This window comes from Staurois parvus, unplaced genomic scaffold, assembly GCF_062004578.1.
Source record: "Staurois parvus isolate SC_StPar_1 unplaced genomic scaffold, SC_StPar_1.0 ptg000970l, whole genome shotgun sequence".
NCBI lineage: Eukaryota > Metazoa > Chordata > Amphibia > Anura > Ranidae > Staurois > Staurois parvus.
Window position 1 is genome coordinate 902,501 of NW_028318766.1, and position 27,890 is coordinate 930,390.

Below are 27,890 nucleotides of genomic sequence, written 5' to 3' on the forward strand. Positions count from 1 at the left end.
AGATGGTTGTTCTGGAAGGTTCTCCTCTCTCCACAAAGAAATTCTGGAGCTCTTTCAGAGTGACCATCGGATGCTTGGTTACCTCCCTGGCTAAGGCCCTTCTGCCTCAATTGCTCACTTTGGCTGGGTGGCCCGCTCTAAAAAGATTCCTGGTGGTTCCAAACTTCTTCCATTTACGGATGATGGAGGCCACTGTGCTCACTGAGACCTTCAATGCTGCAGAAAGTTTTCTGTACCCTTCCCCAGATCTGTGCCTTGATACAATCCTGTCTCAGAGGTCTTCGGACAATTCCTTGGAATTCATGGCTTGGTTTGTGCTCTGACATTCACTAGTAACTGTGGGACCTTATATAGACAGGTTTATGCCTTTCCTAATCATGTCCAATCAACTGAATTTCCCACAGGTGGACTCCAATCAAGTTGTGGAAACATCTCAAGGATGATCAGTGGGAACAGGATGCACCAGAGCTCAATTTTGAGTGTCATGGCAAAGACTGTGAATACTTATGTACATATGTTTTTTTTCCGTTTTTTATTTTGAATAAATTGCAAAGATTTCAAAACGAACATCTTTCACGTTGTCATTATGAGGTATTGGTTGTAGAATCTTGAGGGAAAATGTTAATTTAATCCATTTTGGATTAAGGCTGTGACATAACAAAATGTGGCAAAAGTTAAGTGCAGTGAATACTTTCTGGATGCAGTGTGTGTGTATGTATATATATATATATATATATATATATTTTTTTTTTTTTTTTTTTATTTAAAATAAAGCACTGTGCAGTTTTAAATCTAAGACACTAGCAAAATACTACAATTGTTATTTCTACATTGATTAAATTTTAAGCATATATTTTACAATCAGGAGGTGAAAAAAAAATATCAGGGTGGCCAGATATGCTAGCATGATATAACCACCCTCAGGAATGACACTGCTGGCTATACCATGACTGGTATATGTTTAGCCTAGTCAGGCATACATAAGCCTTTGAAGAGCAGAGGAGGGAGGTACAGACAGAGAGCTTTGGCGTTTGATTATTTCAGAGGGGATAATAGTGATCAGATTTTCGTATTTCAACAGATTATTTTTGCCCAATTACGGTTGTCTGCTGGAACCATGGACATCAGATGACTGCTTGATCTTCTGGAAATATAGACGGCAAGTTGACCTTTCGGACAGTAGATCAGGAAGGTTTGGCAAGACCCATAGTATGTCTGCCAGAAGTCTTATTAGGTCAACGTACTACATCTGCCTGGGCAATGAGCTATCTCAATCCTGTAGAGTACACAATTCTTTATTTTTTGTTTAAATCCAACTGTAGGTGGAAGTATAACCTGAAAGTTTAATATCTCGTGTCCCCCAATAGATCAGAAGGATGCTAGTTTCAGAGTTGATGGTGAGGAAAGAAATAGTATACAGCTTCTGCTCCTTTGGGTATTTAACACCAAAGAATCCAGCAGTAAAAAACATGCTGCGGATATTCATGATCCCCATTCCTAGTATATCCATACAGTGTTGAATTTGTTTGCTGAATGGCTGGTAAGTGTGCTGAAAATGTGCACCATGGTGTAAAGCCAATTACTGACTGCTGAGACATTTAAATCAGAAAAGGGGCCACACATTACAAAGAGGGCCCTTAACAAGGCAATGTGCCTACCACACAGATTTGCAAATATATGAAACACGTGTTCCACAACACATTGTTTAAGGATTGCTGGCTGTCTCTTTAAATTTGTAAAAATATGCTGAAGATGGGCACTTGGAAGAGCAAAAGAGAAACTATAAAAATATCTTTAAGGCTACGTTCACACTAGCCTTGTTAGCAAGCAGCAGACAGGCGTTTGAGAAGCGTTTTTACCGTTTCCCCAAACGCCTGGGAAAATCCTGCACATTGCAGCACATGGTGCTGTTCAAACGAGAGCGTTAGCGGTCGCGGGAAAACGTACGCCGACGATCGAGTCAGGAGGAGTTGAAGCCTCCTATTCAAGTCCATGGTGCCGCTTCGCAAACGCCCGGCTGGCGTTCGCGGTGCGGTTGCGGGGCGTTACCACCATTCAAACTTCATTATAGGCGTTTGTGGGGCGTTTTTAACGCTTGGCAAACGCCTAGCAACCACCGCTAAACCGCGCATGCTGCGTTTACGGAATGTTAAAAGCAAGAGTTGGAAAAACAGTCAAGTGTGAACGAGCCCTTAAAGTACTGATGTGTCATTAAGTCAAAGATCAGAATAGTCCAGGTTATGGTATTTTGCCTCACCCTTTATGCTGGGAAAGTTGCAAAATGAAGAAAACAAGAAAGCATTTGTAGCTTTGAACCTTGGTGTTAGCAAAGAACTCTAATATCATAGACCAGGGCTTGAAAAAGCTGCTCGCCCGCTCACCAAATGCGAGGAGAAATTCTTGCGTGGCGAGCACAGATGATGGATGGAGTGGCAGCACCTGCTCTCCAAGCCTCATTGTGAAGCCGAGTTCTGGTTTCCAGCTTTCGGCTTCTTTGGCACCGCCATTAAGCTGGCAGCGCCGCTGAGGGGACAGGTGCAGGAGAGGTCCGCTCTCCTCCGCTGAGAAGAGACACCCTCTCCACCGCCGCGGGGGACTCGTGGAGAGCTCCACTCTCCACCGCCGTGGGGGATCACTGCAGAGAATCCAATGCACTGCCCTCACACAGAGCTCAGTGGCCTTAGTATACCTCTGAGCATAGGGCTACAAAATAAACTGTAAGACACTTGTTATTTAGTGTTTCAAAACACATTGATTTTCTTTGTATAATTTTCTGTTAAAACTCGACTGGACTTTAATAAATGAATAATAAAAATATAAAAGTATTATACAAAAATCAGTTTAAGGAAAAATAATAACTGAAAATATGTGCTCACTAACAAAAATCATATCGTCATATTAAAATGTCTCTTTTTAAAGATGCAGGAAATAAACAAAAAAATACAAAATGTTTACTACAGGTTTGAAGCTGTAAAACTTGATATTTTGATTGCACCCTATTGCTATTAAGCTATTGCTGTTATGTTTAAATTGACATAATAAAGCTATGTTATAATTGCAGTTTTTATATTTTGGACTCTTTACGCTAAAGAAAAATGTAATTTCATACGCTTTAAGGAGGCGTGGTTAGGGGCAGGGCTGGGGGCGGGGTTGAAGGCAGACCTGGGCAAGGTTGGGTGGGGCAACTGGTGGAGAGTAAGGTTTGTGCCTGGCTAGTAGGTCTAGACTCGAAATTTTAAGCCCTGTCATAGACCAACTATAAAAACTAACACATAGATCCTATTACAAATCAAGACCAACATCTCACTAGAAGCCCAGATGACCAGCACAAAGCTGTTTTAATAATGGGAAAATGATGAGCAGAACCAACTCACTAGAAAATACAATTGTACTTAAAAAAGTTGAAGGGAAAAATAAAGACAACTAGCAATAAGGTAGGTGGATATAATTACATAAAGCATGAACATGCGATACGGTAGACTTAAAGCAGTGTAGACTAAGTCCTCATGCACACGGGACGTTTTGATAACACTGGTAACGTTAGCTGTGTAAAGTCACGTTAAAAATGTGAGTTTTTCAGCTTTTTTTAGCGTTTTTGCATTAGCATGTAGCGGCGGTTTCCCGCGTTCTCAGAGTTTTTTAACCAAAAATATTTTTTTTGTCCAAAAAACCATCCAAAAATGCAAGTTTCCTCTAGAAACCCACAAGTCCTGGTTTTTTTTTCCCAGCCAAAAAACATTGATTACAGTTTATGTGTGCATGGACACATAGGATAACATGCTGGGGGCTTTACTAGCTGTAGAAAAAAACATCAAAAGCCAAAAACAGCCGCTGTAAAAACATCAAGTGTGCATGCATAGATAAGTATAGCGATCTTTTCTTTACAGGGTTATATAGAATAAGGCCTCTTGCACACAGATGTAATCATTTACCAATGTTATTATGCAGGATTTTGCTAGTAGAAATGTCCTGAGTAAAAACCGCAAGTTAGGTTCTATAAAGTCTCCGTGTATACATAGGTACAGGTACAAAAATGTATATACATATGTAAAATTATTCTTCATCCTTTTCTAGCTGCTGGTGTTAAAATGTATTGAATTTCATAAAAAAGCATTTATGATGTTAAAATGTACACATAATCTCATATGTGCATATACACACAAATCACTGCACTAAAGCTTAAACTGTTCAAGCTCCTGGTTTTATAGCTCTGAATGCATTGTTACATTACGATCTCTACACAGCTGTGAGCACTGTCCTATAGACAATAATATACATATGTTCAGATTTGTGTTATGAAAAAAAAACAAAAAAAAAACTACAAGGCTGCAAATACGGCATTTTATTTGCCATGTGCAAGAGGTCTGAGCTATGCACATATAATGTAACATGTTGGCGCTTAAACAAATGACCAAAAATTAAAGCTGCAAACATCTTAGAAGCCATTACCTAACATGTTGGATGATTGGATCATGTTTGTGTCCAGGTCGGTCCAGTAAAGCCTTTGGTCAGCATAGTCAATAGTCAGATCATTGGCACGGCCCAGCTTGTCCACCAAAGTGATGATATTTGTTCCATCCATGTATGCTCGAACTATTCTTGGTTTCCCGCCCCACTCTGTCCAGTACATATATCTGGAAAAAAGTCACTAACAATAAATACAAAATATCCAAACAAGTTAACAGACTTTTTATAGGTTTATTTTTTTTAAAAGAAGACAACGACCAACATGTTATGTGACCACCTGCTAAGCTACAGGGTAAACAGGCAATGACACAATTGGAACACATAAGTATATGTTTTAACCTGCCAAAAGAATTACACACCTCTACTACAATGTATGGCAAGAAAGATCTACCTCTTTACTACCTCTTAGTTAAAGTGTTACTAAACTATGACCTGCGTTCACTATATCTGGTCTCCCACAGTACACAGAACATGGAAATGCAATTAATTTAGTAAATATAAACTGATAAATACCTTTTCTCATCAGCAGTATATAGCAGTCTTCTGACTTCTATCAGCGTCCAGCTGTGCACTGGTTAAAGCTTGTAGGAAGAGTTTTCATTCTGCTCTGACTGTCCTATGAGGCTGCAAAACCTCTGAATCTCTGTCTGGACAGTGCTGACTGGCCCTGTGCTGATCACATGCACCCTCCCAAAGAACAAAAAAACTAAAAATACACACTAAACTGATCATGTGCAGAGTGACTCCTGGAAGTCTGTACTATTAGCAGATGGATTGGGGACAGTAGAACAAGGGGAGGATCAGAGAAGACAGGATCAAACAGACTTTTTACACAATGAGGATTAACCCCTTAGGTCCCACAGTGAGTATAACAAGCATGCTTTACTGCAACTATAGACTGATTTTTGCTGTTGTAGGTTTGGTAACACTTTAGGCTGTAATACGTCCTGGATCATCCCCCTGGATACAGGATACAGGCTGTGAAGTTGCACTGCTGAATATACAAATAGGTATGACACCTGCCTGGCAGTACAATCAGATAAATAGGTGTAGTCACAAGACTGGCTGTACAGAATTACAATGTTTTTGACAAATAAAACAGATAAAGACAGATAAAACACTGGAAGTTATTCTTTAACATGCATGAATCGCTAATGTGTTTTTCATACCACTATTTATTTTTACAAATTAGTTGATATTAGTACCGCTGTCATATGATTCTTACATTGTTCATTTTTTAAGCCAACCGGACAAAATATTGATCTTCTCCATAGTTAGTGATTGTAAAGGGTTAAATTTTCTTTTAAAAACAACAATTATGTCATACTTACCTACTTTGTGCAATAGTTTTGCACGAATCAGCCCCGCTTCTTCTCTTCTGAGGTCCCTTACCATTGCTGCAGGCTCCTCCCGGCTGAGTGCCCACCAAAGCAAGTCGCTTGCTATGGGGGCATTTGTGTGGGCTCACTCCCAAGCAGGCTCTGTTTACATAAGACACTCAGATAGGAGCTTACCCCCACCCCACCCTGCTCCCTCCTTACTTGCTGTGACTGACAATGGCTCCGGCTGCGGTGTCTGAGTCAATGAATGAGGAGGCCGAGAGAACCTCTTCTCTTGCGCAGACTGCTGAATCGAGATCGGGCTCAGGTAAGTATAAAGGGGGGGGGGAGGGGTGGGGGGGGAGAACTGAATGTAGATGGTATTTTACCTTAATGCAGAAAATGTATTAATGTAAAAAAACAAAACAAAGCAAAAAAGCAAAACAAAAAAACGGTCTGCCTTTACAACTTCTTTAACACTACTGAATTGTTAAATGGTTTTAAATTTCAAATAAACAGTGGTTGTAAGCCTCTGATATGAAATATGAACAAAGAATATCCCTCAACAGTGTGTACTTGTCTCAATCCAGATTACTAAGTGTCACTTCTGTTTGCTGCCTGGCTCTTCTACTATCAGCATGAGTCACTTCTGATTATTTTTCCTGACACCATGAGAAAAATGGTGACAGGAGGAACCTCCAGCAGATTGACACCTTCAGCTCTGTTCCTGTGAGCTGTGTGAAGGGGGGTCTTTCTCTTCCCTCCAGTCAGCTCTCAGAGCTCTCCTTCCTGATATAACTTCAGCTACCCGACACCTGCTTTTCAGTGCTGAGAGATCCTGTGCAAATTCTGTACTTTTAATGCATATAGGGGAAAGATGGCTATAGGTAAACAGGTACAACTTCACTGGGTATATGTAAGGGTTTACAATCTCTTTAAATTTTAATTCCGATCATAACTACCTTAACAGGTCATACACAAAAGTTATTAATGTGCTTTCTGGAAATGATTTGTTCATTAAGAGATTTTTCTTGCCTCCAACTAACACGTGGTCCAACACATTCTTTTAAACACCCATAAAAACCAAAATAGCAAAAGGTTTCAAGAAGAAAAAAAAAAAAATCTGGCCAACACCATTTGAGTAAGCTATGCTCTACCAAGGTTAACATACCTGGTTGTACTCCATACTGAACCATTGACATCTAAATGACTTAAACCCAGTCCAGACTAATGCCCCGTACACACGATCAGAAAATCAGATGACAAAAATCACTTTTGGAGGGATTATACGATAATCTGATAGTGCACAGCTTTCAACAGCCAATCACGACGGAACATGCGTCAATATCCGAAGGAACAAGCACACAAATGTTCTCGTACCATAATGACGCAAACAATTTTCCTTTAATCAGTACGGTATTTGTCCCAGAAAAATAAATAAAAATTGAGGCCCCCCCAAGACTAAGCATGCTCAGAAACAAAAAAATACATTACAATACAATAAATTACATCACTTCTGAAGTTGTATTGTGTTTTAAAAGAATTTTTGTAACTTTAGTAACCTCTTCATTTTCAATATAAGACTAGCATGAAACAAAAATCGAACGATTATCTGATTGTGTGCACTAGACATAAAGGCATCAAATAAGTGTAGGTAAGAGCACTTCGACCTGAGAGTAACATACTGATTACGCTTTACTAATTAGGTGCTAGTACCAGCAGGTAATATTTGAGCCAAGAAAAGACTATGTATGGGGGCTGATACCAGGTGGTGACATAAATCAATATCCAAAATTTCAGTCAACAACATTTGATAATTAATCATTGCCAAGTCCTCTCATATCAGACCGGACATCGCTGTTATAATTATATAACCAGAGAGATATGTTTAGAGAACAACCACAGCATGGAGCTCATCTTCCTTCTTTTCCTAAGCACAGTAACCAAATGGAAGAGTATCAAAACCAAAAATGTTGTATACTGCAGCTTACCAGTCCCTAAATGTGGTTGCTGCATTAGCTTTCTTATTTCAAGTTTTCTTCCTTTTTTTTATTTTTCTCCATCTAGTGATTCTCTAAGTAACACACTCTGACCAGCATAACAGCACTCATTCTTCATAAAGTATAGGGACAGCAGAAAAAAAGATAGGATTATAGAAACCTGTCTCTCTCCTACTCTACATAGCAGTGAGGGATATCAGATGTACAAACAATGTAACTGATAATAGTAAGCACAGGCAGCTGCCAGATCAAAAGATTTTAACAGGCATTTTTTTTTTTTTTAAATTAACCACTTCCTGACTGCCCTATAGCAGGACTACGGCGGCAGGGCTGTGCAAAATCACGTATATATACGTGATTTTGCATTTCCAGGTAGGGGGTGCTGCCATTGGCAGCTGCAGCTGTCAATATTTCCCACCGGTGTCAGTGCTTTTTATTAACACTGATCACTGTATTAGTGTCACCGGCAGTAAGTCAGTTCGTCCCGCAATAAGTCGCTGATCGCCGCCATTATTAGTATAAAAAAAAATCCAGTATATATACCGCCATTTGTAGATGCTATAATTTTCACGGAAAGCAATTAATTACTTTTTTTACAGGATATGTTTTATAGCAAAAAGTCAAAAACATTGGGTTTTTTTTTTTTTCATTGTCGGCCTTTTTTTGTTTATAGCACAAAAAATAAAAACCGCAGAGGTGATCAAATACCACCAAAAGAAAGCTCCATTGTGTGGTCAGTGTTGCATGACCACACAATTGTCAGTTAAAATAACGCAGAGCTGTATCGCAAAAAATGGCCTGGTCCGAAAGGGGGGTAAATCCTCTGGAAGGAAAGTGGTTAACAAATATAACAAAATGTTTTCATTGGTTTATTTACCAGACCAACATTAATCAAACATTAAGGGGTAGATTTACTATAACTGGTGCACTCAGAATCTGGTGCAACTGTGCAGGATAGCCAATCAGCTTCTAACTTTAACTTGTCCGAGTAAGCTTTGGCAATTAAACCTGGAAGCTGGTTGGTTTCTATGAAGAGTTGAACTAGATTTTGGACTCCATAGTTTTAGTAAATAACCCTCTAAATTTTAGCTTTTGAATCTGCATATGCTTTGACAACTGAATGACAATCTTTTTATAATATACAAAATAAATATAAAATATTAGAAAATCTCCAGGTATTTGTCCAGCTCACCCTTTTGCTGGATCCAGTGCTAGAGATCTTGGATTATCCAGATCTTTCCAAACTAAAACCTGTCTGAACTGTCCATCGAGACGGGATACTTCTATTCGGTTGGTTCCAGTGTCTGCCCAGTAAAGGTTTTTTCCCATCCAGTCAACAGCCATTCCTTCTGGATAATCAAGGCCAAACTCAATGACATGTTCCACGGAGCTTCCATTCATAAAAGCTCTGCTTATTGTCTAGATAGCAAAGGAGAATAACCATACAATATTTCAGAGGACAATTTCATGTGACCATGAAAGAAATGCATGCAAAATTTAAGGATAAAAACACCCGAAACATTTTTTTGAGCATTATATGAAATATATCACAGCAAGCAACTATTTTATATGGACACAATAATTCTATAAAACGCATATTCTATATTAATTTTGGAATTAAAATGTTTAGCTCAGATCGCAATTAACCACTTCCCATATGTCCATGGTTGGAAGGAAAGGGTGATATCTTGGTCATTGCTGCAGCAGTGATCAAAGTACCATTTTTAGGGCCAGTAATTCTGCACAAAGAAAAAGTAAACCAACCAATCGGCTTTCACCACTGGATTACTTTAACACACAGCTGAAGGGGGTCTCAAAAAATCTGTCCTGACACCCCCTTTACCAGGATCTCTCATCCAACCCTGAATGGGCTAATTTGTGTGTACAGGATATCTGGAAATTTCAGCCAGTCTCATTTCTTTTGTTTTAATAGTTTGTACTAAAGTTAAAGCGGAGTTCCACCCAAAAGGGGAAGTTCCGCTTTAAGGACTAGTCCCCCGCTCCCCATTAAGGATTGGCACCTTTCGGAAGCGGGTACCTGAAATTGACACTCCCACTTCCGCTGCAATCGCCTAGGCGTACGGAAGCGGAAGTTGTCCTACCCTCCCTCTCCGTAGTCTTGTGGGACACGTGACAGGTCGCAGAAGACTACAGGACCATTCAGGAAGAGCATGTGCAGAGGGCACCCGGCTGTGAAGCCACAAGCTGTCACAGCCGGGTGCCCACACTGAAGATGCCGGCACCTGGAACACCAGAAGGCTGGTGAAACGGACAGCAGGATCGTGGGACAGGGGAGTGGCTGTTTTTGAAAAGTCAGCAGCTACAGTTTTTGTAGCTGCTGACTTATTTTTTCACAGTGCAACAGAAACTCGGCTTTAATTAGTGTACCAGAAAGGAAGTCGCTACAGCAGCTCCCAGAAAAAGGACAGCTCTTGTAAGAAGGACTGTATCTGGCAAAGATTATTGTGCTGAATAATATTTAACCAAGCTGGCCCAATGAAAGTTTTAAAAGCAGATTATTCCCGGAGTTCAACTTTATATTATTTTTTCAGTGGCCTATATAGTTACATAAACCAATTGTATCGGTGCAACTTCTAAAGTGTTATTTATACTAGATTATCAATTATCCAGATGATTGTGTTACCTTTAAAGTGATGTCAGTCCAGTAGATCCTATTATCAGACACATCAAAATCCAGAGCAGATGCCTCTTTTACGCCAGTAAGTGGGATTGCAACATTATTATTATTTGTTTCTAAAGAAATTCTGTGGATTGCTGCTCTGCTAGTGAAAACCAAGAAGGCCTCAGGAATAATGCAAGTTCTCATGTCACCAAGTAATTCTAATCCCATTGGACAGGAACACCGTACAGCACGAGGAGTGAAGAAACAAATGTGACTGCAGCCTCCATTATTTTCTGCACAAGGATTGGTTCCTATAATTGTTTAAAAGGAAAGAAAAGAAAAAAAAAGCATTAAACAGCAAAACAGTATGCTAATTAGAACACATTTTCACTCCCATCTCTGGAGCAGAGGTGCCCCTACTTATATGTATACCGAGAGAGAGATTGTACTTAGAGGTACTTTCTGGTCCAATACATTTTTTCTTCTTAGCCCAAGGAGGTAATGTTATAACAACTTATTCAAAGCATTTTGAGCCTGACAATATGCTGTGTGCAACAATTGAGAGTAAAAAAAGAGACAGAAACTTCCGATGACACCTTTGTGTGCCAAAAGAGAAGACCCCCTGGCCCTATCACCATCCTTGAACATAGTGCCATCCTAAACAGTCTGACTTTTGGCACTGCGGCCACCACTTCCTTGAACAGTCTGGGCTCACTCTTGTGTAAGGCTGTAGTAGGTCCTATTCAAATATCATTTGGGTCTTGTTTTATGGTTCTCATATCACATAAGCCAACAAATTCAATTTAACATAGTACCCCTTATTTGGCGTGCGACTGGAATGTGTATGCATATGCTCTCTGTTACCTTCCATTTCCTCCCCTTTCTTTCCCTACTTGTCTTGAATACAGAGGCCAGGGTGAGACAGGGATTGCCTTAATTTACTACGTTTATACATTTAGCCCTCTCCTCGCCCTGATTTGTTTGGGCTCAGAGCAGAATAAAGCATACATTGCCTCAAATCGAAGCCCTGCTCGAGCACATTAAACACCTGGAATTGGTGAACAAACAAACCCTAGCTGTGACTATAGCGACAAAATTGAAACTTAATGACCCCCCTTTTAATAACGTTATGGCCCAGTTAACCAAATGTAGACAAACCTACTATGAGCATTGTAGTAGACCAGGCAAGCCCCTAGCCCTTAAAGTAGAACCATAGGCAGAACCTTTTTTTCCCATTTAGGATAGAGTAAAGGAGCGTTATAACCCGTCAAATTTATTTCTCCCATTTGGGGAGATTTACTTCCTATCCCATAGAGAAAACAGGAAGTGAGAGAAATCCCTGCAAATTAAGGGAATCCATTGGGTCACCAAAACTAGTGTCCCCACTGGAAGATTTTCCCTCCAGTACTCTTCTGGGGACAACCCAAAGACTGGAATTTTCTTTTACTTTTGATGATAATCGTAATCAGAACAAATAGAAAGAGTGAATCTCTCTAATATGGGAACAGACAGCAATAAAATACTGACGGGGTATAATCCATATCCACTCTGTCCCAAACTAAAGAAACGTTTTGCCTTTAGTTATACTTTAAATTCTACAGCTCTAAAACCTACATTCTCCAAACTAAAGATACCAAATATGTACTCCATAAATCCCCCTCAAGCTATAGTTGATATCACTGTGGACCTACTACAACATACTCTTAGCACTTTCCTGAAACTTACCTGCCAACACTTTTGACCCATACTTGTATTTATCTGCAAAACTCAGAAAACCCATACAACACCCTTTGGTATGCAGATAAGGATACCCTGGATGCCCCCATCTGTACCACGTCATCCCTTGTCATATGTACCATGAAGCCTGTGAAGGTCCCAATCCAGGTGGTTGTACCCTTGCTTATGAAGGTCAGCCGACCTCCATTCTGCAATGTACAAAAGCCTTCATTTCCTTATTTGAGTGTAGGCCCATTCCTAGCGATGCACTAGCTCTACATATTTTCATGATCCTTAAAGAAGAACAGAATCACACCGACATGGGCAGGTACTGCCCAATAGCCCTCCTTTACAATGACCTAAAAATATTTACTAAAACATTGGTGAATCGCTAATTCCTTAAACACTTATGGCCCACCATCCATAAATTTAGTAGGTTCTCCAATAAAAAGATAAATGACCATAAATCCAAAGCCCAGAATCTCTCTCTCTCTCTCTCTCTCTCTCTCTCTCTCAATCTCGGTTGTCCAGGGGCTTCAAGCTTTCTTCCCTTTAAACTGTCATCCTGCCACAAATGGTATCTAAGGTACCAACATTCCCATAGATTTAGGTAGAGTGTTTTAGCGCAAATCTAATCCCTTATTACAGACAATTAAAAGGGGCATATCAATTTGGCACCATGGTACATTTTTCTTGTTTGGCTGTAATAATATTGTGAAAATTAATTTACTCTGGAGACTAACCTGCCCCTTCCAAACACTTCCTGTTGTGTTACCCACATATTTTCCTCGCAAATTGCATTTGTTTTCCTTGGGTTTCTTTGTGCTTGGGGAAAAAAAGCTGGAATTAACCTTGCTATCCTGTTCCAAACTCAAGGATGGGATTTCCAGATCCAACCTGTTTTTAGGAAGCAACCCTCTTAGCTTGACTCTTGAGGTGTTACATTCCACAACAAACACAAACTGTGGTTTACCCTTGAGCAGGAGTTTATTCCTCTGATGTTGCAAGGGTTACTGTGGCTCTTCGACCAAATGCCAGCAAATCTCAAAAATCAACTTTTAACCACTTGTCTACTGGGCTCTTTTACCCCCTTCCTGCCCAGGCCAATTTTCAGCTTTCAGGGCTGTCGCACAGTGTACAGTGTTGCATGACTGCGCAATTGTCATTCAAACAAAATTTTTATAATTTTTTTTTAGACAGAGCTTTCTTTTGGTGGTATTTAATCACCACTGGGGTTTTTATTGTTTACTAAAAAAGACTGAAAATTTTTAAGAAAAAAAAAGTTTCTTAGTTTCTGTTATAAAATTTTGTAAATAAGTAATTTTTCTCCTTCACTAATGTGCACTAATGAAGCTGCAGTGATGGGCACTGATAGGCGGCACTGATGGGCTTGGACAGGCATCACTTGTGGGCATTGACAGGCATCACTTGTGGGCATTGACAGGCATCACTTGTGGGCATTGACAGGCATCACTTGTGGGCATTGACAGGCATCACTTGTGGGCATTGACAGGCATCACTTGTGGGCATTGACAGGCATCACTTGTGGGCATTGACAGGCATCACTCATATATGGCACAGACGGGCACTGATAGGCGGCACTGATATGTGGCATTGATGTGCACTAGTAGGCACTGATATGTGGCATTGATGGGCACTTACAGGTGGCATTGATGGGCACTGACAGGTGACACTGATGGGGCTACACTGATCATCAGTGTCCTGATGATCAGTGTAGATGTCCGCTCTGAGTAATGCCCATTACTGGCTCTCCTTTCTTCATGAGCTGTCAGTGGGAGGAGAGGACTGCCAATAACCGCCATTTCCTATTTACATGTGATCAGTTGTGATTGGACACAGCTGATCACATGACAGAGCCGATTTCATCGATGTCCCAGGGACACAGCGCACCGCCAATCGCAGTGCCAGGCGCCTTTGAGGGCGCACACATGCAGTTAAAGTGGGAGGATGTCATGTGACGTCCTCCCAGAACGAGAGAACCGCTGCCCTCCCATCATTACCTTATATGGCGGGGGGGAATTGGTAATCAGCTCTACTGGTGGCGTAGTTCAAAAGCTTTTCATGTTAACTAAAATTTCAACTTCTCTCTTCCTGGGCAAACCAACATGCAAGTCGGGCTTTACAGAAGCATCTTTTTTATTTTGATCTAAGCAGGCTGTTTCACGGCCCTTCATTTTAATAAAAAAATGGAGATCTTATGGCCACTTTTGGGGTTACACCAGATGAATGAAGATTATTGCAACTTTCACATTTTCTGCACACTTTGCCAACGGAAGATAGCTTTTTCTGTGCCCTCAACCTCTTCGAGAAGTTGTGTCTGGATTGGACACCTAGTCTCTCACTATCTTGTAAGCCATAGGCTTGAAATCAGCACCACATTATATTCAGGCATAGGAGCCTGATCTTGATCGCTCATTGACACAACATCAAATTGATTGGATCCCATCAATATAAAATAATACAAAATAAATTGTTGATTTCTAATAAAATTTAAAAGTCTGGATATAAACTTCTTACATGGTGGTAAACACTTCAGTCCTGTTACACTAATTTTTCCAAACAGCTCTCCAAAATGTAAACCTCACTATGGTACACTTTCGTACATCTTTTGGGAATGTCCTTTGTTTCAAGCTTTTTGGCAACACTTAAAAAAACCCCACTTATTGATGTTCAGTTAAAGGATGACCCATTATCTTTTTAATTTACATTAATTCCCTCTCCATCAAAAGATACAAAAGCACATTATTGATTAATGTGCTGAATGCTGCAAAAGCATGCACTCCTGTTTTAAGGAGGAAAACTTCTCCACCCACACTGGAACAAGGGCAATCAAAAACTAATAAGAACGTGAACATGGAAGACCTTACTGAATCTTCTACCACAATGAAGTTCCAAAAGCCTGGTTCTATTGGGTTATTTTCCAGTACTCTTCTAAATACAAAGCCTTCCTGCTGCAGAAGACCCCCTGAGCAATACGAGCCTCATCTAAGTTTGATTTCTCCCTTTTCTTCCTACATTTATTGGTAATCCCCTTTCCCCACCCAACCATTTTCTGGCCCCTATATTCTTTTTTTAACTTTCCATCCCACTTATCTTTCTACCTTCTCTTTGGCCATGGTTTTCTCATGATTTCAGCCCCGTCAACACTTCCTTGTATTCTGTCATAGCCCCCGTTTGTTGTTGTTAACTTCCTGCTTCTTATGTTCTGTTAACATCACTTAAACGTGGAGGTTTACTTTGGCTGGAGCTGTCAAGGACCTACAGTAAAGGGTTTGTTCATCTCACTCACGTTTTGCAACTCGATTAATATTCTAATGACTGTAATTGTCTAAATTTGTACTGTATATTTCAATTGGGGTGACTCCACCCTTATGAACCTCTTTGTATAAAAAATAAAGCAAAGCAAATGCTTTATTTTTATAGCCAGCAAAAAGCAATCCAAAGAACAGAGGTATACCGCTCAGGCAAACAAACCAGATCACTCCACAACAGGTGCAGGCTCTGGCTCACCACCACACACGATACAATAAGAAGGGTCAGCCGCACCCCGGAGGATAGATGAATATAATGTGTATTTATTGATCCATAGGACAGACAAAACACCAGCACATGGACCAGGACATGAATACATGACCTGTTAATGTGTTAACACGATCTTGTGCTTAATCATGATTAAGCAGGAGATCGTGTTAACGTGTTAAAAGGTCCTGTATTCATGTCCTGGTGTTTTGTGTGTCCTATAGATCAATAAATATACACTATATTCATCTATCCTCTGGTGTGCGGCTGACCATTCTTCCTATTGCACAGTAAAAAGCAGTGCTGCACACAAAAGCAGCAATATATATGATATATAAATATAAACAGTTTAAAGTGACTGTAAAGGCTGAAGGTTTTTTCCAGTCATTCATTTATGCATGAAGGTAAAAAACCTTCTGTGTGTTTCTCCCCTCACAACCCCCTCTAATACTCACCTGTACCCCCTCTCAATCCAGCGATGTGCACAAGAGTTTACACTGTCCCAGGACTCACTCTTCTCATCGGCTGAGACAGTAGTGGGACCCATTGGCTCCCACTGCTGTCAATCACAGCCAGTGAGCCAAAGAGGAAAGAGTCGAGGGCAGGGCCGAGCTGTGGCTCTGTGTATCTTATGGACGCATAGAGCCAGGCTCAGGAGCGAGCACACACCAATGCCACCCATAGCAAGCAGCTTGCTATGGGGGGGTATTGGTCAAGGGGGAGGTGCCAGGAGTGCTGGTGGGGGACCCGAGGAGGATTGGGGATGCTCTATGCAAAACCATTGCACAGAGCAGGTAAGTATGGCATGTTTGTTATTTTTGAAGAAAAAAAAAAAAGCAGAACCTTTAATTAGGGAATAAAAGTGTCACTAAAGGCAGCTTTTTTTTTCAGTGCATAGGGATCAGGACACCTGTCAGCTTTTTTTGCTGTCTATGCCCCAATCAGAAAGCTTCTCTGTTTGTCCTATTTACTGTTATCTTTGAAAGTGAAAGTAAAAGAAAATCCAACATTGTTGGAATTCCCCAGAAAAGAAATAGGGGGAAATCTTCTAATGGGAACACTAGTCCTAGTGACCCTCTGGGATTCCCTCACTTTGCAGGTAGTTTCTCTCACTTCCTGTTTTGTCTAGAGGGCAGGAAGTGCAGGAAAATCTCCCCAATAGAATACAGATGGCAAAAATAAATCCATTCCTTACTCTACACCAGTGGTCTCCCAACTGTGGCCTGGGGGCCCTTTGCTTGCTTTCATCTGGCCCTTGGGGCATTGTTCCATCCACTGATACCAACAATGGGGCATAATTCCCCCCCACTGACACCGAAAGGGCACAATTGTTCCCAATGACACCAACAATGAGCCCCAATGACACCAAAGATGGAACACAATTCCTTTCAATGACACCAACAATGGGGCACAATTTATACCAATGATACCAACAATTGGGACCAAAAACACCAATGACGAGGCACAATTCCTCCCAATGATTGAACATTGTTTTTTCCAGCTGACGTTGGGACCTTTTTTATTACCAATGGCCACAGCCCCCTCCCCCAAACGTCTGAAGAACAGTAAACTGGCTGCTGCTTAGAACGTTTTGAGACCCCTGCTCTAGGCAAAAAAGATTTCCTTTAGTGATACTTTAATCTCTGCATCTGTAGGTTCAAAACAAATACTACAGGTGATCAAAATGTCAATCCCACCTAAAACTGATATTTCAGCATCTATTGGGGAATTACAACACTATGGGAACCATGATAACCATTCAACAGAACCCAAGACAGGATGGACTGCTCAACAGAGTTGAGCAAAAGGTGTTATTGGTAACACGACAGGGGTGTAGGGAAACTGTAGGGCTAAGGCTAGTTCTGTTATCCTTTGGGGCAATACAAAAACAAGAGTGCATTTCTTGTTGGTTTTATGTGTTGTGTTTTATGTAACAGCATGACAGGAATGCAACTGCTGGTTGCAATGGAGTGGCAAGATATGGGACTCTTCTGAGTTACTGTACCCAAGGGTGATATTATTCATTATCTTTTAAACTGACCACCAACAGCTTAGAATATAAAATGAAAAATGTGCTTTCATTTATTCAAACAATCGTCTGTTTATATTTCGTTGATGTTGCAGTCACTTTATTAAACATACCAAATGTATTTGTCACACTGGCAGCTCTTAGCCCCATCAAATCTGGCAGCTGGTCAATGATGATTTCTCTGCTGGCCCTGACTTTATGTACTCTTTCAATACTTCTTCTTTGCCAGTCTGTCCAATAGACGTAATCTCCAAGTAATGTAAAGCCAAATATATGTGGCAGCTTGTCTTCCAGCAAGGTTCTTCTCATAGTTCCATCAACATTCATAACCTGATTAGAAGGAAACATGTGAAATCATTACATAGTTAATTTTGTATATGAAGAAATTAAATCTAAATGTTACTTTAGTATACATAAAAGCAATCTCAAAAAATATTTCTGGAAGCCTATAATGGTTATAAAGCTCCATTCTTCAAGGAAAATTTTGTTCCAACGAACATGAAGCTGCCTGCCGTTATACCTTATGAAGACCACGGCCAAGGCAGAAGTATTGGGCTCTATGACTTCAGTAGTGGTATGAACTGGCTCTGGACTGTGTGGCTACTGTGATGTTAAACATACAAACTGGACATAGTGCAACAGTTTTCGGAGTTCAGTAGCTAAAGGAAGGTTTAAAGAACAGTTGGGTTTAGGGTCTACAGTACATTTTATGGGTTGAGTAAAAATTAGGGGAAGTTTTGGTAACTTGCAGCTACAGATACTATGGAGATCATCAGTCATTCTCTCAGCAGCTCATCTAACCTAAAACCAGCCATAAATGGATTGAAATTAGGCCAGTTCAGCAGGGACCGCCCAACATTTGATCCATGTATAGGCAGGCTGATTATACCAATCCATTGATCGACTTGGGTACAACCAGCCTGTTGGATTGTCTACATTCTTTCTGCATGCCAAGAAGCCCCCCAACCTTCCCCAATAGCACTCTGAGGTAGAAGGAAAGAAAATCAAGTCATCTATGGGCTGTTTAATGCAGGGTACACACTATAAAAAGCCTTACAGATCGCCGTACTAACACAAGCGAAATTAGTGCGGCAATCTACACAGCTGAGCTATTTTATTCTGACAGAGGAACTAAACCCCCTCCCCCCTTTCCCAGCCAGAACACACTAATCAGTACTTGCGAGCACTGACCGGTTGCTGGTTTTCCAGCATAACCGTTTGACAGGTGCCGGTCCTGAAATTGGCTACTGTCAGGCAGGGAGCTGTACACACAGGCCAATGTTTTTTGAACAATTTTGTCCCGTGTGAAGCCAGCTTAAGGCCTCATGCACACTGAACGCTACAAAAAGGCCAGCATTGTTAACTGTAGAATGCCGAGTTTTGAATTAGCGTTTTTCAGCGTTTGCATTTTTTAGCAAAACTATGCTCCCACAAAAGCTTGAGGTTCAAAAATGCTCAAACACTATACAGACACGTTTTTCAGCGTTAGAGCATTTTTACAGCAGAAAAACTCCTCTAGCTCTGGTGGGGGGGGGGGGGGCCCGTTTCCAGTCTGAAAACGCCCCTGCCATGTGCATGAACACATAGGATAGCATGCTGGGTAGTTTACAAACTGTAGAAAAAAACACGACACCCTAAACCAGCAATGGGCAAACTACGGCCCGGCGGACCTTTTAATCCGGCCCGCGGAGCTAGGCTCCCGCTAGGCTCCTCTCACAGTCCGCCCTGAATACCGGTGTAGCATGAAAATCTGTCTCCTATGAGGATCTGTCCCCCTCTACGTATCTGCGCATGTGCCGGAGATCGCCGATTGGCTGCTAATGCCTGAAACTGGCACATGCGCAGATACGTCGAGGGGGACAGATCCTCATAGGAGACAGATTTTCATGCTACACCGGAACGGCGCGGGAACACGGCGAGAGGAACGCGCGGAGCAAAGGTAAGTGAATTGACACAAGGGGGACTTGGGGACTTAAAATGGGGGATGAATTAATATGGGGAATGAATTACTATATGGGGGATGAATTACTATAGGGGGGATGAATTACTATATGGGGGATGAATTACTATATGGGGGATTAATTACTATGCTTACTATGGGGGAATATTACTATACTTACTATGGATGACACATACACATCATTCATCTACTCTTGGTCCAGCCCCCGGGTCCAATATATGAACCCATTGCGGCCCTCAAGTCAAAAAGTTTGCCCACCCCTGCCCTAAACAGTAGCTGTAAAAACGCCTAGTGTGCATGAGGCCTAGGTCCCAGCAATAATTTAGCAATCTTTTTGCCTTCCGATCTCAAATGCAAATACAGAGTAAGAACTGCGGGAAATGGGGTGAGCTGCTCAGAGAATGACACGAACGAGTTTGGTGCTTCTGATGTGACGGCTCTTAGCGTAAAAATCTTGCAGTAGGCATCATCTCCAAAAAACCAATACACAGGGCAATACCATCTGCTGTCTACATTTAGAAAATATGTGAGCAAAATAATAGAAGAAAATCTTTAAAAACACTCAGGGCTGGTTCATACCATGCCTGCATCTGAATAGCACAGGAATGCACAGCATTCAAATCGCATGCAAAATGCGCTACATTTGCAATCCGCAGCAGGTTTTAATAAGAAGTTAACAACACCCCAAACGCAAGTCGCAAACGCAGTGCATTTGCCCGCACCGGATTACATGGCACTTTTGTACCGTGCGATCTGGTTGCAGTTCATTTTAAAAAGTTGTGCATACACTACTTTTGGTGCGGCGCAGTGTGATTTCAGCCCAGGAAAAATGAATCGTACAGAACCGCATGTGAATTGCACAGGAAAGACCAGCGAGTTCCTGTGCGATTCAGTTGCGGGCATGGTGTGAACCGGTCCTAAATCACTACTCAATGTTGAGGAAGTTAGTTATGAGCTTCATAGGAGGACCTCTTTGAAATCATAAAACCTACTACATGGTCATCATCCAAACAAGTCTCATCTGGAGATGAAGCTAGCATAAACCATGTACTTACTGAAGATGGAGTCATTACATTACCATACAGGAAAAAAAAAAATAAAGATTAAATAAGAGTTACAATCTTTAAGTCGGCAACAAAAGAAGACTCCAAGGTAATTACAGATATTACAGCAAAGAGACACCAGTGTGTACTTTGATAGGTCATAATCCTATTTTCCCTTGGATGATACAAGCACGTTAAGCTCCTGAACCACACCTTTCACTGTAGGGTTCCTTTGAGTGAAACCTATACTCATCACCTCAGGGACTTAAAATGAATGGCAGTCTTGCAACATACAGATTGGAGACAGAAGAGTGGGGTGTGGTCCTCATTAATATATGTGCTGCATTTGAACCTATTCAGAAGACTAATGTCTAATAAATATCTCCAGGAGAAAAAAAATCAATTTTTCTTCAAAACACTGATATGTGGCAGCAAAGCCATGTACCAAAGTCACAACTGCATGGAAGACTCAATTATGTATATTTAAGAGACTCTAACACAACATCATTTATTGAGCACAGTACACAATTACTAGTTTTTTATTGGAGTCTGCTTTATTAAAAATATAACCAAATGCAGGATTTAAAAAATAATAAATATACTGCCAGAGGTTTGTTTAAGAAGATCTAAACTCAGTTACTAAAATCTCACTTAAAATATTACTTAGTAATCCAGTCCTTGTTCAGGCACTTGCTGTTATTAGGGCGACAATCGCATTCAATATTTATGCTATATACAAAATATTGTATGTGATATTTAAAAGTGTAAATTCACTAACATTAAGCCTGGGTTCACACTGAGGCGTTGCGGCACATCGCATGTGATTTGCAACAGGAACCGCACCGCATCCCTGTGCAAATCACATGCAGTTTCTGTGCAGTGCAATTTGAGCCATACATTTTGTATCACTCAAATCACACGGCATCTGCAACAAAAAAGTGCAGGACCCTTTTATTGTCCGTATCAGAATCGTATCGCATGGGTGTTCACACCCATGTAATCTGATTCTGCACATCGCACTGCGTTTTGCAAACTGTTTTCTGGGTGTGGCTAGCTAAAAACACATGCAGCGGCTCTTTTGAATGGGGTGCGATAATGATGCGGTGCGCAAATCGCACAGAAACCGATGCAAATTCTGCAGCGTATCAGTGTGAACCCGGGCTAAGTGTCATAGTTGTAGCAAGGAAATTCAATATCACCCTAAAGTCAATTCACCATTAAAAAAAAAATTCTATATATATATACACATACATATATATATATATATATATATATATATATATACACATATATACATATATATACACATACACACAGTGGGGATCGAAAGTTTGGGCACCCAGCTAAAAATTTGTATTAATGTGCATTAATTATTTTGAAAGTGTAAAACGATGGAAATAAAATCTAACTTTTGTTGACATATTATAAGAATGTCTAATCTGTAATTTGATGCCTTTTGGAGATTTTTCCATCTTTCCTTGGCTTCTTTATGCACATTAATACAAATTTTTAGCTGGGGTGCCCAAACTTTCGATCCCCACTGTGTGTGTGTGTGTGTGTGTATATATATATATATATATATATATATATATATATATATATATATATATATATATTTATTATTGTCTAGCCATTCAATATTAGCCACTTGCTGTCCAGTGCAATTCTTAAACTTTTTACATGTTAAAATCAGCATATTTTGCTATAAAATTACTTAGAAGCTCCAAACATTAAAGATTTTCTGAAAGCAGAGGCATGGTGGCTGTTGCAATTCTATTATGCCACACAATATTTGTTCAGCCGTTTATCAAATGCAAATTTTCATAGATGTGTGATGTAACCTCCATTTACATACACACTTGGAAACTATGCGGGCATTTAAATTTGCTTGCATGAGTGGGGGTGCATTTCAATTACTGAAAAGATTTTACTTAATTTAGTACTTTTATTTATTTTTTCTTCATTTAACTGTATCACCATCACAAGGAGGCTACAAACAAGACTCCTATGTGATAGCTTTGAGCAGGCAACAGGTATTCTTTATTGAGCGATCGGGGATCTATTAGACCCCCCAATGTCACCCCTGCCCTCCAATCCAGTTATTCAAGCATAAATCTTGCTTGATAAGCTGTTTCCCTAGATGTAGCAGCCACAGAATGACAGCTCTGAAACCGAAGTCATAAAATTATCGTCGCTTCCGGTTTCGTTAGTTACAGGCCGGGGAAACACTTCTCATTACAGTAACAATAATTGAGTGGCTGTACAGCTAAATCACATTTACTGAACAGCCGATCAGCAGCTGTAAAAAATGATACCAAGCTCATGGCTGCAGCAATAAGCTTCTCATAACCACTTGACTCTAGAACTTTTTTATATGTTCAGTGGACAGCAATTGATTAAAGAACATATGAAATTAGAAGTGAAACATTTACCACTGAGAATAATGTGCCAAATCCTAGGGTTACAGGGTGTTTTTTTTTTTTTTACCTTCATGCATTTTATTCATTCTAAACTTTCTGCTTTTACAACCACTAAGCCCTGCAAGAAAAAGTTAAAGAATTTTTTCGTGAATTGACTACTTCTGAGATGAATCCCATTTTAATTATTTACAGCAAAACATGTGCTAGTGTTTAATTTACTTCCAGCTAGCCTATGACATTGGCCGACTGTCAGCAATGCAGCCATGGTCCAATTGTACTGAAGCATTGGCTTTTATCAGTGGATCCTAAAGCAAACAAACCTTCAGTTCAGCTGAACATTAGAGGAGAGTGGAGGATTGCTGCAGGCACATCCAGTGATGGATTAACAAAGGTAACAATAGTGAATAAAGAAGATCTCTCTGAGAAAACTGGTCCAGCAAGATCTGCAAAGTGCCTCACACTGATGAGATCATCACCGGATCGAATCTTTATATGTCAAATCAGACTAATGGGACCTCATGCCTACAGGCATCTATACAAATGTTCAAAATTCATCATTTTGCACTGCTAACAAATATAATGAGAAGAAAATAGAAGAAAATGAATGTATGGCTCAAAACATAATTGTGCTTACACCATAGACATTTAGAAAAATCTCTTTTCATATTTGTGGGAATATAGAGAAATGCAAATACCTTTAGTTTCAAGACAGCATTTCCTTAATTCTAGAACAGATTCAAAAAGTAACACTAATAATCTAATTCCTAAGAATAGAACGTTATTCTTTCATGTCCTGATACCATTAGGTAAACATTTGTTTGCACCCCACTGAGCCAACAGAACTAAAAACTACCACCAATGCTTACTAAGAAATCTGATGTGCAATAATTGGATGATAAACAGCCAGCCCAATCAAAATTGCATATGAGATTGTGAGATGACTAAGCTCCAAACAGCTTATAGGTGTGCAGTGTTGATCCAATAATCAAATCACGCATACTTGGTAATAAGAGTAAATGTTATGCACCTTGGTTGGGGGCTGAGTTGACAAGAAGGCTACCTTTGCGGGTCTGGTCCGAGCACCCCTGAATGTGGTGACAGAGGTACAAGGCTCAATAAAGTACAGGTGCCGATAGCTTGAAAGCAGGTGACTGCCACAGTAAGGAATGTAGTCAAGGTGAGCCAGGATCATATATAGTGACACAGCAGCGTGGTCAGGAGGCAGGCTGGGTTTGGTACCAGGTTAGCAAGCAGAGCGAGGTCCAGTAGCAACCCGAGGTCAGCACCAGGAGATCAGGCAGAGAATAGTCAGAGGCAAGCCAAGGTCAGCACCAGGGGATCAGGCAGAGAACAGTCAGAGGCAAGCCAAGGTCAGCACCAGGGGATCAGGCAGAGAATAGTCAGAGGCAAGCCAAGGTCAGCACCAGGAGATCAGGCAGAGAATAGTCAGAGGCAAGCCAAGGTCAGCACCAGGGGATCAGGCAGAGAACAGTCAGAGGCAAGCCAAGGTCAGCACCAGGGGATCAGGCAGAGAACAGTCAGAGGCAAGCCAAGGTCAGCACCAGGGGATCAGGCAGAGAACAGTCAGAGGCAAGCCAAGGTCAGCACCAGGAAATCAGGCAGAGAACAGTCAGAGGCAAGCCAAGGTCAGCACCAGGGGATCAGGCAGAGAACAGTCAGAGGCAAGCCAAGGTCAGCACCAGGGGATCAGGCAGAGAATAGTCAGAGGTAAACCAAAGTCAGTACCAAGAGATCAGGCAGAGAATAGTCAGAGGCAAGCCATGGTCAGTACCAAGAGATCAGGCAGAGAATAGTCAGAGGCAACCTGAGGTCAGAATTTGGAATCCACAGAGCAAGGTCAGAAAAAAGCCAGGTCAGCAACGGAAGATCAGTGAGCATAAACAGGAACATAGGAACACTGATCACAGGAAGCTGAAGAACATCCAACTATCAGTACACAGAAGAGTCTCCTTTAAATAGGCAACGTGGCGCCACTGCAGGAAGAAGTGCGCACCAATGCGCCTATGTGTCAGTGCATGTTGGATATTAGCCTGGACATGGCTGTGTGCTGGTACACGTGCATGAGCATTAGCTGCATGGGAATTAGCATTAGCTGAAGACAAATTTGCATGAGCTGCAGAAGAATTGGCATTAACTGTAGAAGAATTAGAATTAGCTGCACTAATTTACTGACAGTGACCCCCTTCCCCCCCCAGTGGGCAGCCTCAGGATGCCCATTCTAGCCATCTTTCTGGGAACCTGTTGGCAAAGTCCTGGAGTAATTCAAGAGCATGAATATACTCTTTTGGCTCCCAGGAATTCTCTTCGGGGGGGGGGGGGACGACCCTTCCCTTTTATGAGATATGGAGTTTGACCTCCTAGTCTTCTACAGTTCATGATAGATTCAACTTCAAACTCCAATTCACCACCTACAGTTACAGGTGGAGGCAGACTTCTCCCAGGAAAGGGATCAGGCACAGCTGGCTTCAACAGCGAGACATGAAACACTGGGTGAATCTTGTAAGTACTGGGTAATGCCAGCTCGTAGGCCACAGGATTGATTTTCCCTTTTACCTCAAAGGGTCCAATACACACTATATTGCCAAAAGTATTGGGACTGCTGTCTTTACACACACATTAACTTTATTGGAATCCCAGTCTTAGTCCGTAGGGTTCAATATTGAGTTGGCACACCATTTGCAGCTTTAACAACTTCAACTTTTCTGGGAAGGCTGTCCACAAGGTTTAGGAGTGTGTCTATGGGAATGCTTGACCATTCTTCCAGAAGTGCATTTGTGAGGTCAGGCACTGATGTCGGATGAGAAGGCCTTGCTCGCAGTCTACACTCGAATTCATCAACAGAAAGAAAGCGGTCATCAATGGAAATCCATATACGACACTTCCAACGATTGCTGTAATCACTGTAACAGCAATCACAGTGTATAAAAAACAAAAAACACCCTGTTATCCCCCTTCCCCCTCGAGTAGTACAGTGTCACTACGCTGAACTACTCTGATGAAAGTATGTAAATAAAAAAATAGTAAAAAAAAAAAAAAACATTAAAAAAAACTGAATACAAAAATGTTTAAAAAATTGAATACAAAATGTTAATACTATCAATTTTTTTTTTTTTTTTACATACTGTCACCAGTCAGTATTCCTGATCACCACGTCAGTCATATGAAAAAATATAATGTTTGTAATCTCTTCAATTTCCAATTTTCTTAAAAAAAAAAACAACAAACTCGCAATTCCTCTAACTAAATACCTCAGACTTAACTTTCCAAAAATGGGTCATTTTGGGGGGGTATGTGTACTGTCCTGGCATTTTAAGGGCTGCAAGCAATGAGATATGCAGTCAGTACATCGGGATTGATTGATTTTCAAATATATATATATATATATATATACACACACATACATACACGCACGCACACACACACAGAAACACACCATAGTTTGTAGACTCTATAACTTTCATACAGACTAAATAATATACATTGCTTTGGGTTATTTTTTACCCAAAAAATGTAGCTGACTACATTTTGGTCTAATTTTATGAAGAAAGATTATTTGTTTGCAAAATGTTCTAACCGAAACAAAGGAAAACGTGTTTTGCAAACATTTCAGTATTTTTTCATTTATATAGCAAAAAACACTGATTAAATAACACCAAAAGAAAGCTCTACTTGAGAGAAAAAATGATAAATGTATTTGTGTACAGTGTTGCATGACCGTGCAATTGCGAATTAAAGTAGCAAAGTGCTGAATAGCAAAAAATGGCCTGGTTATAAAGAGGGTAAAACTTTCCATGGATTAAATGGTTAAATAAAAGTGTGCTCAGTAAAGCTTCTCTTCCAAGTCTTCACATATAGGAAACTGCTAAAAATATCAACTTTAAGTTATATCTGCTTACATACTGTAGGTCTATAAATGTAACTCGATACTATTTTATTTTTATTAGAAATTTGCAGGATTTGCTGCCCTGCCCTGCAAACAAACAGGCTATTCTACAGGAATTTCCTCATGCGGCTATTAAAGCTCATGCAGGGGAGAGTATGTAAACTATTCGAAGCTTAGAAAGGAAACTGACATACATTTGGTTCTCAGCAGGGCATATCCTACATGCATTTTGTTACCACATTTTAAATGCAAGTTTAAAATGATGTAAATCTTATGGGACAACAGTGGCGCCTTCTTCCCAACTAAACGCAGATCTATTTTCTTCCTTTGGACATGCTTGGTATTTTCTTTGAAATAAAGTTCAGTTCATTATGTCTCGACCCCGGGTGTCCCTTGTAAAGTTAACCATAATTTAAATAAAAGAAATCCATGATACCTGATCATACTCAACTTATAATTATCCAAGTGAAGTATAGAATGCAGCAGGGATGTTGGATTCGTAACGCCCGGAACATGTAGTTCCAGGCACGGGCAGGTAGTTTTCTTCTTCCTTTAGCCTTGCTGCGGGCAAGCAACGGGCTCACCTATCAGGTGAAGCAATCAGCAGCAGCGCCAACAGTGCCAGCCTCTATGGGCTCCCGGCGTGCGGTTTCCTGGGCTCTGTTTACCCATCTGCGGGCCCGGGGTCGCTGTCGGCTAGAGGTGAGGGAGAGGAGCGGACAAGTCTGCTCCCCTCCCCTTCTTGTGCTGACATTGAGAGATTCTAAAACAATCCTTGGGAATGAATGTAATATGGTGCGATGTGTAACACATTGCATTCAGTGAAGCAGAGGGGAGACATGCAGGGTCTTTTAGACCTTAGATGCCTC

At 40.7% G+C, this 27,890-nt stretch overlaps 1 protein-coding gene across 1 annotated transcript in view; it reads right to left on the reverse strand.

Moving 5' to 3' along the window:
- The window catches only part of LOC149441589 (low-density lipoprotein receptor-related protein 5-like), a 202,042-nt gene that overhangs the window by 78,773 nt on the left and 95,379 nt on the right, over nucleotides 1-27,890 (reverse strand). Inside the window, exons 7-10 of the mRNA XM_089657151.1 lie at nucleotides 17,808-18,024; nucleotides 10,431-10,720; nucleotides 8,979-9,205; nucleotides 4,450-4,634 (exon numbers count right to left, since the gene is read on the reverse strand). Coding sequence (XP_089513277.1) covers nucleotides 4,450-4,634; nucleotides 8,979-9,205; nucleotides 10,431-10,720; nucleotides 17,808-18,024 — 919 coding nt within the window. The remainder of the gene's footprint in view (nucleotides 1-4,449; nucleotides 4,635-8,978; nucleotides 9,206-10,430; nucleotides 10,721-17,807; nucleotides 18,025-27,890) is intronic.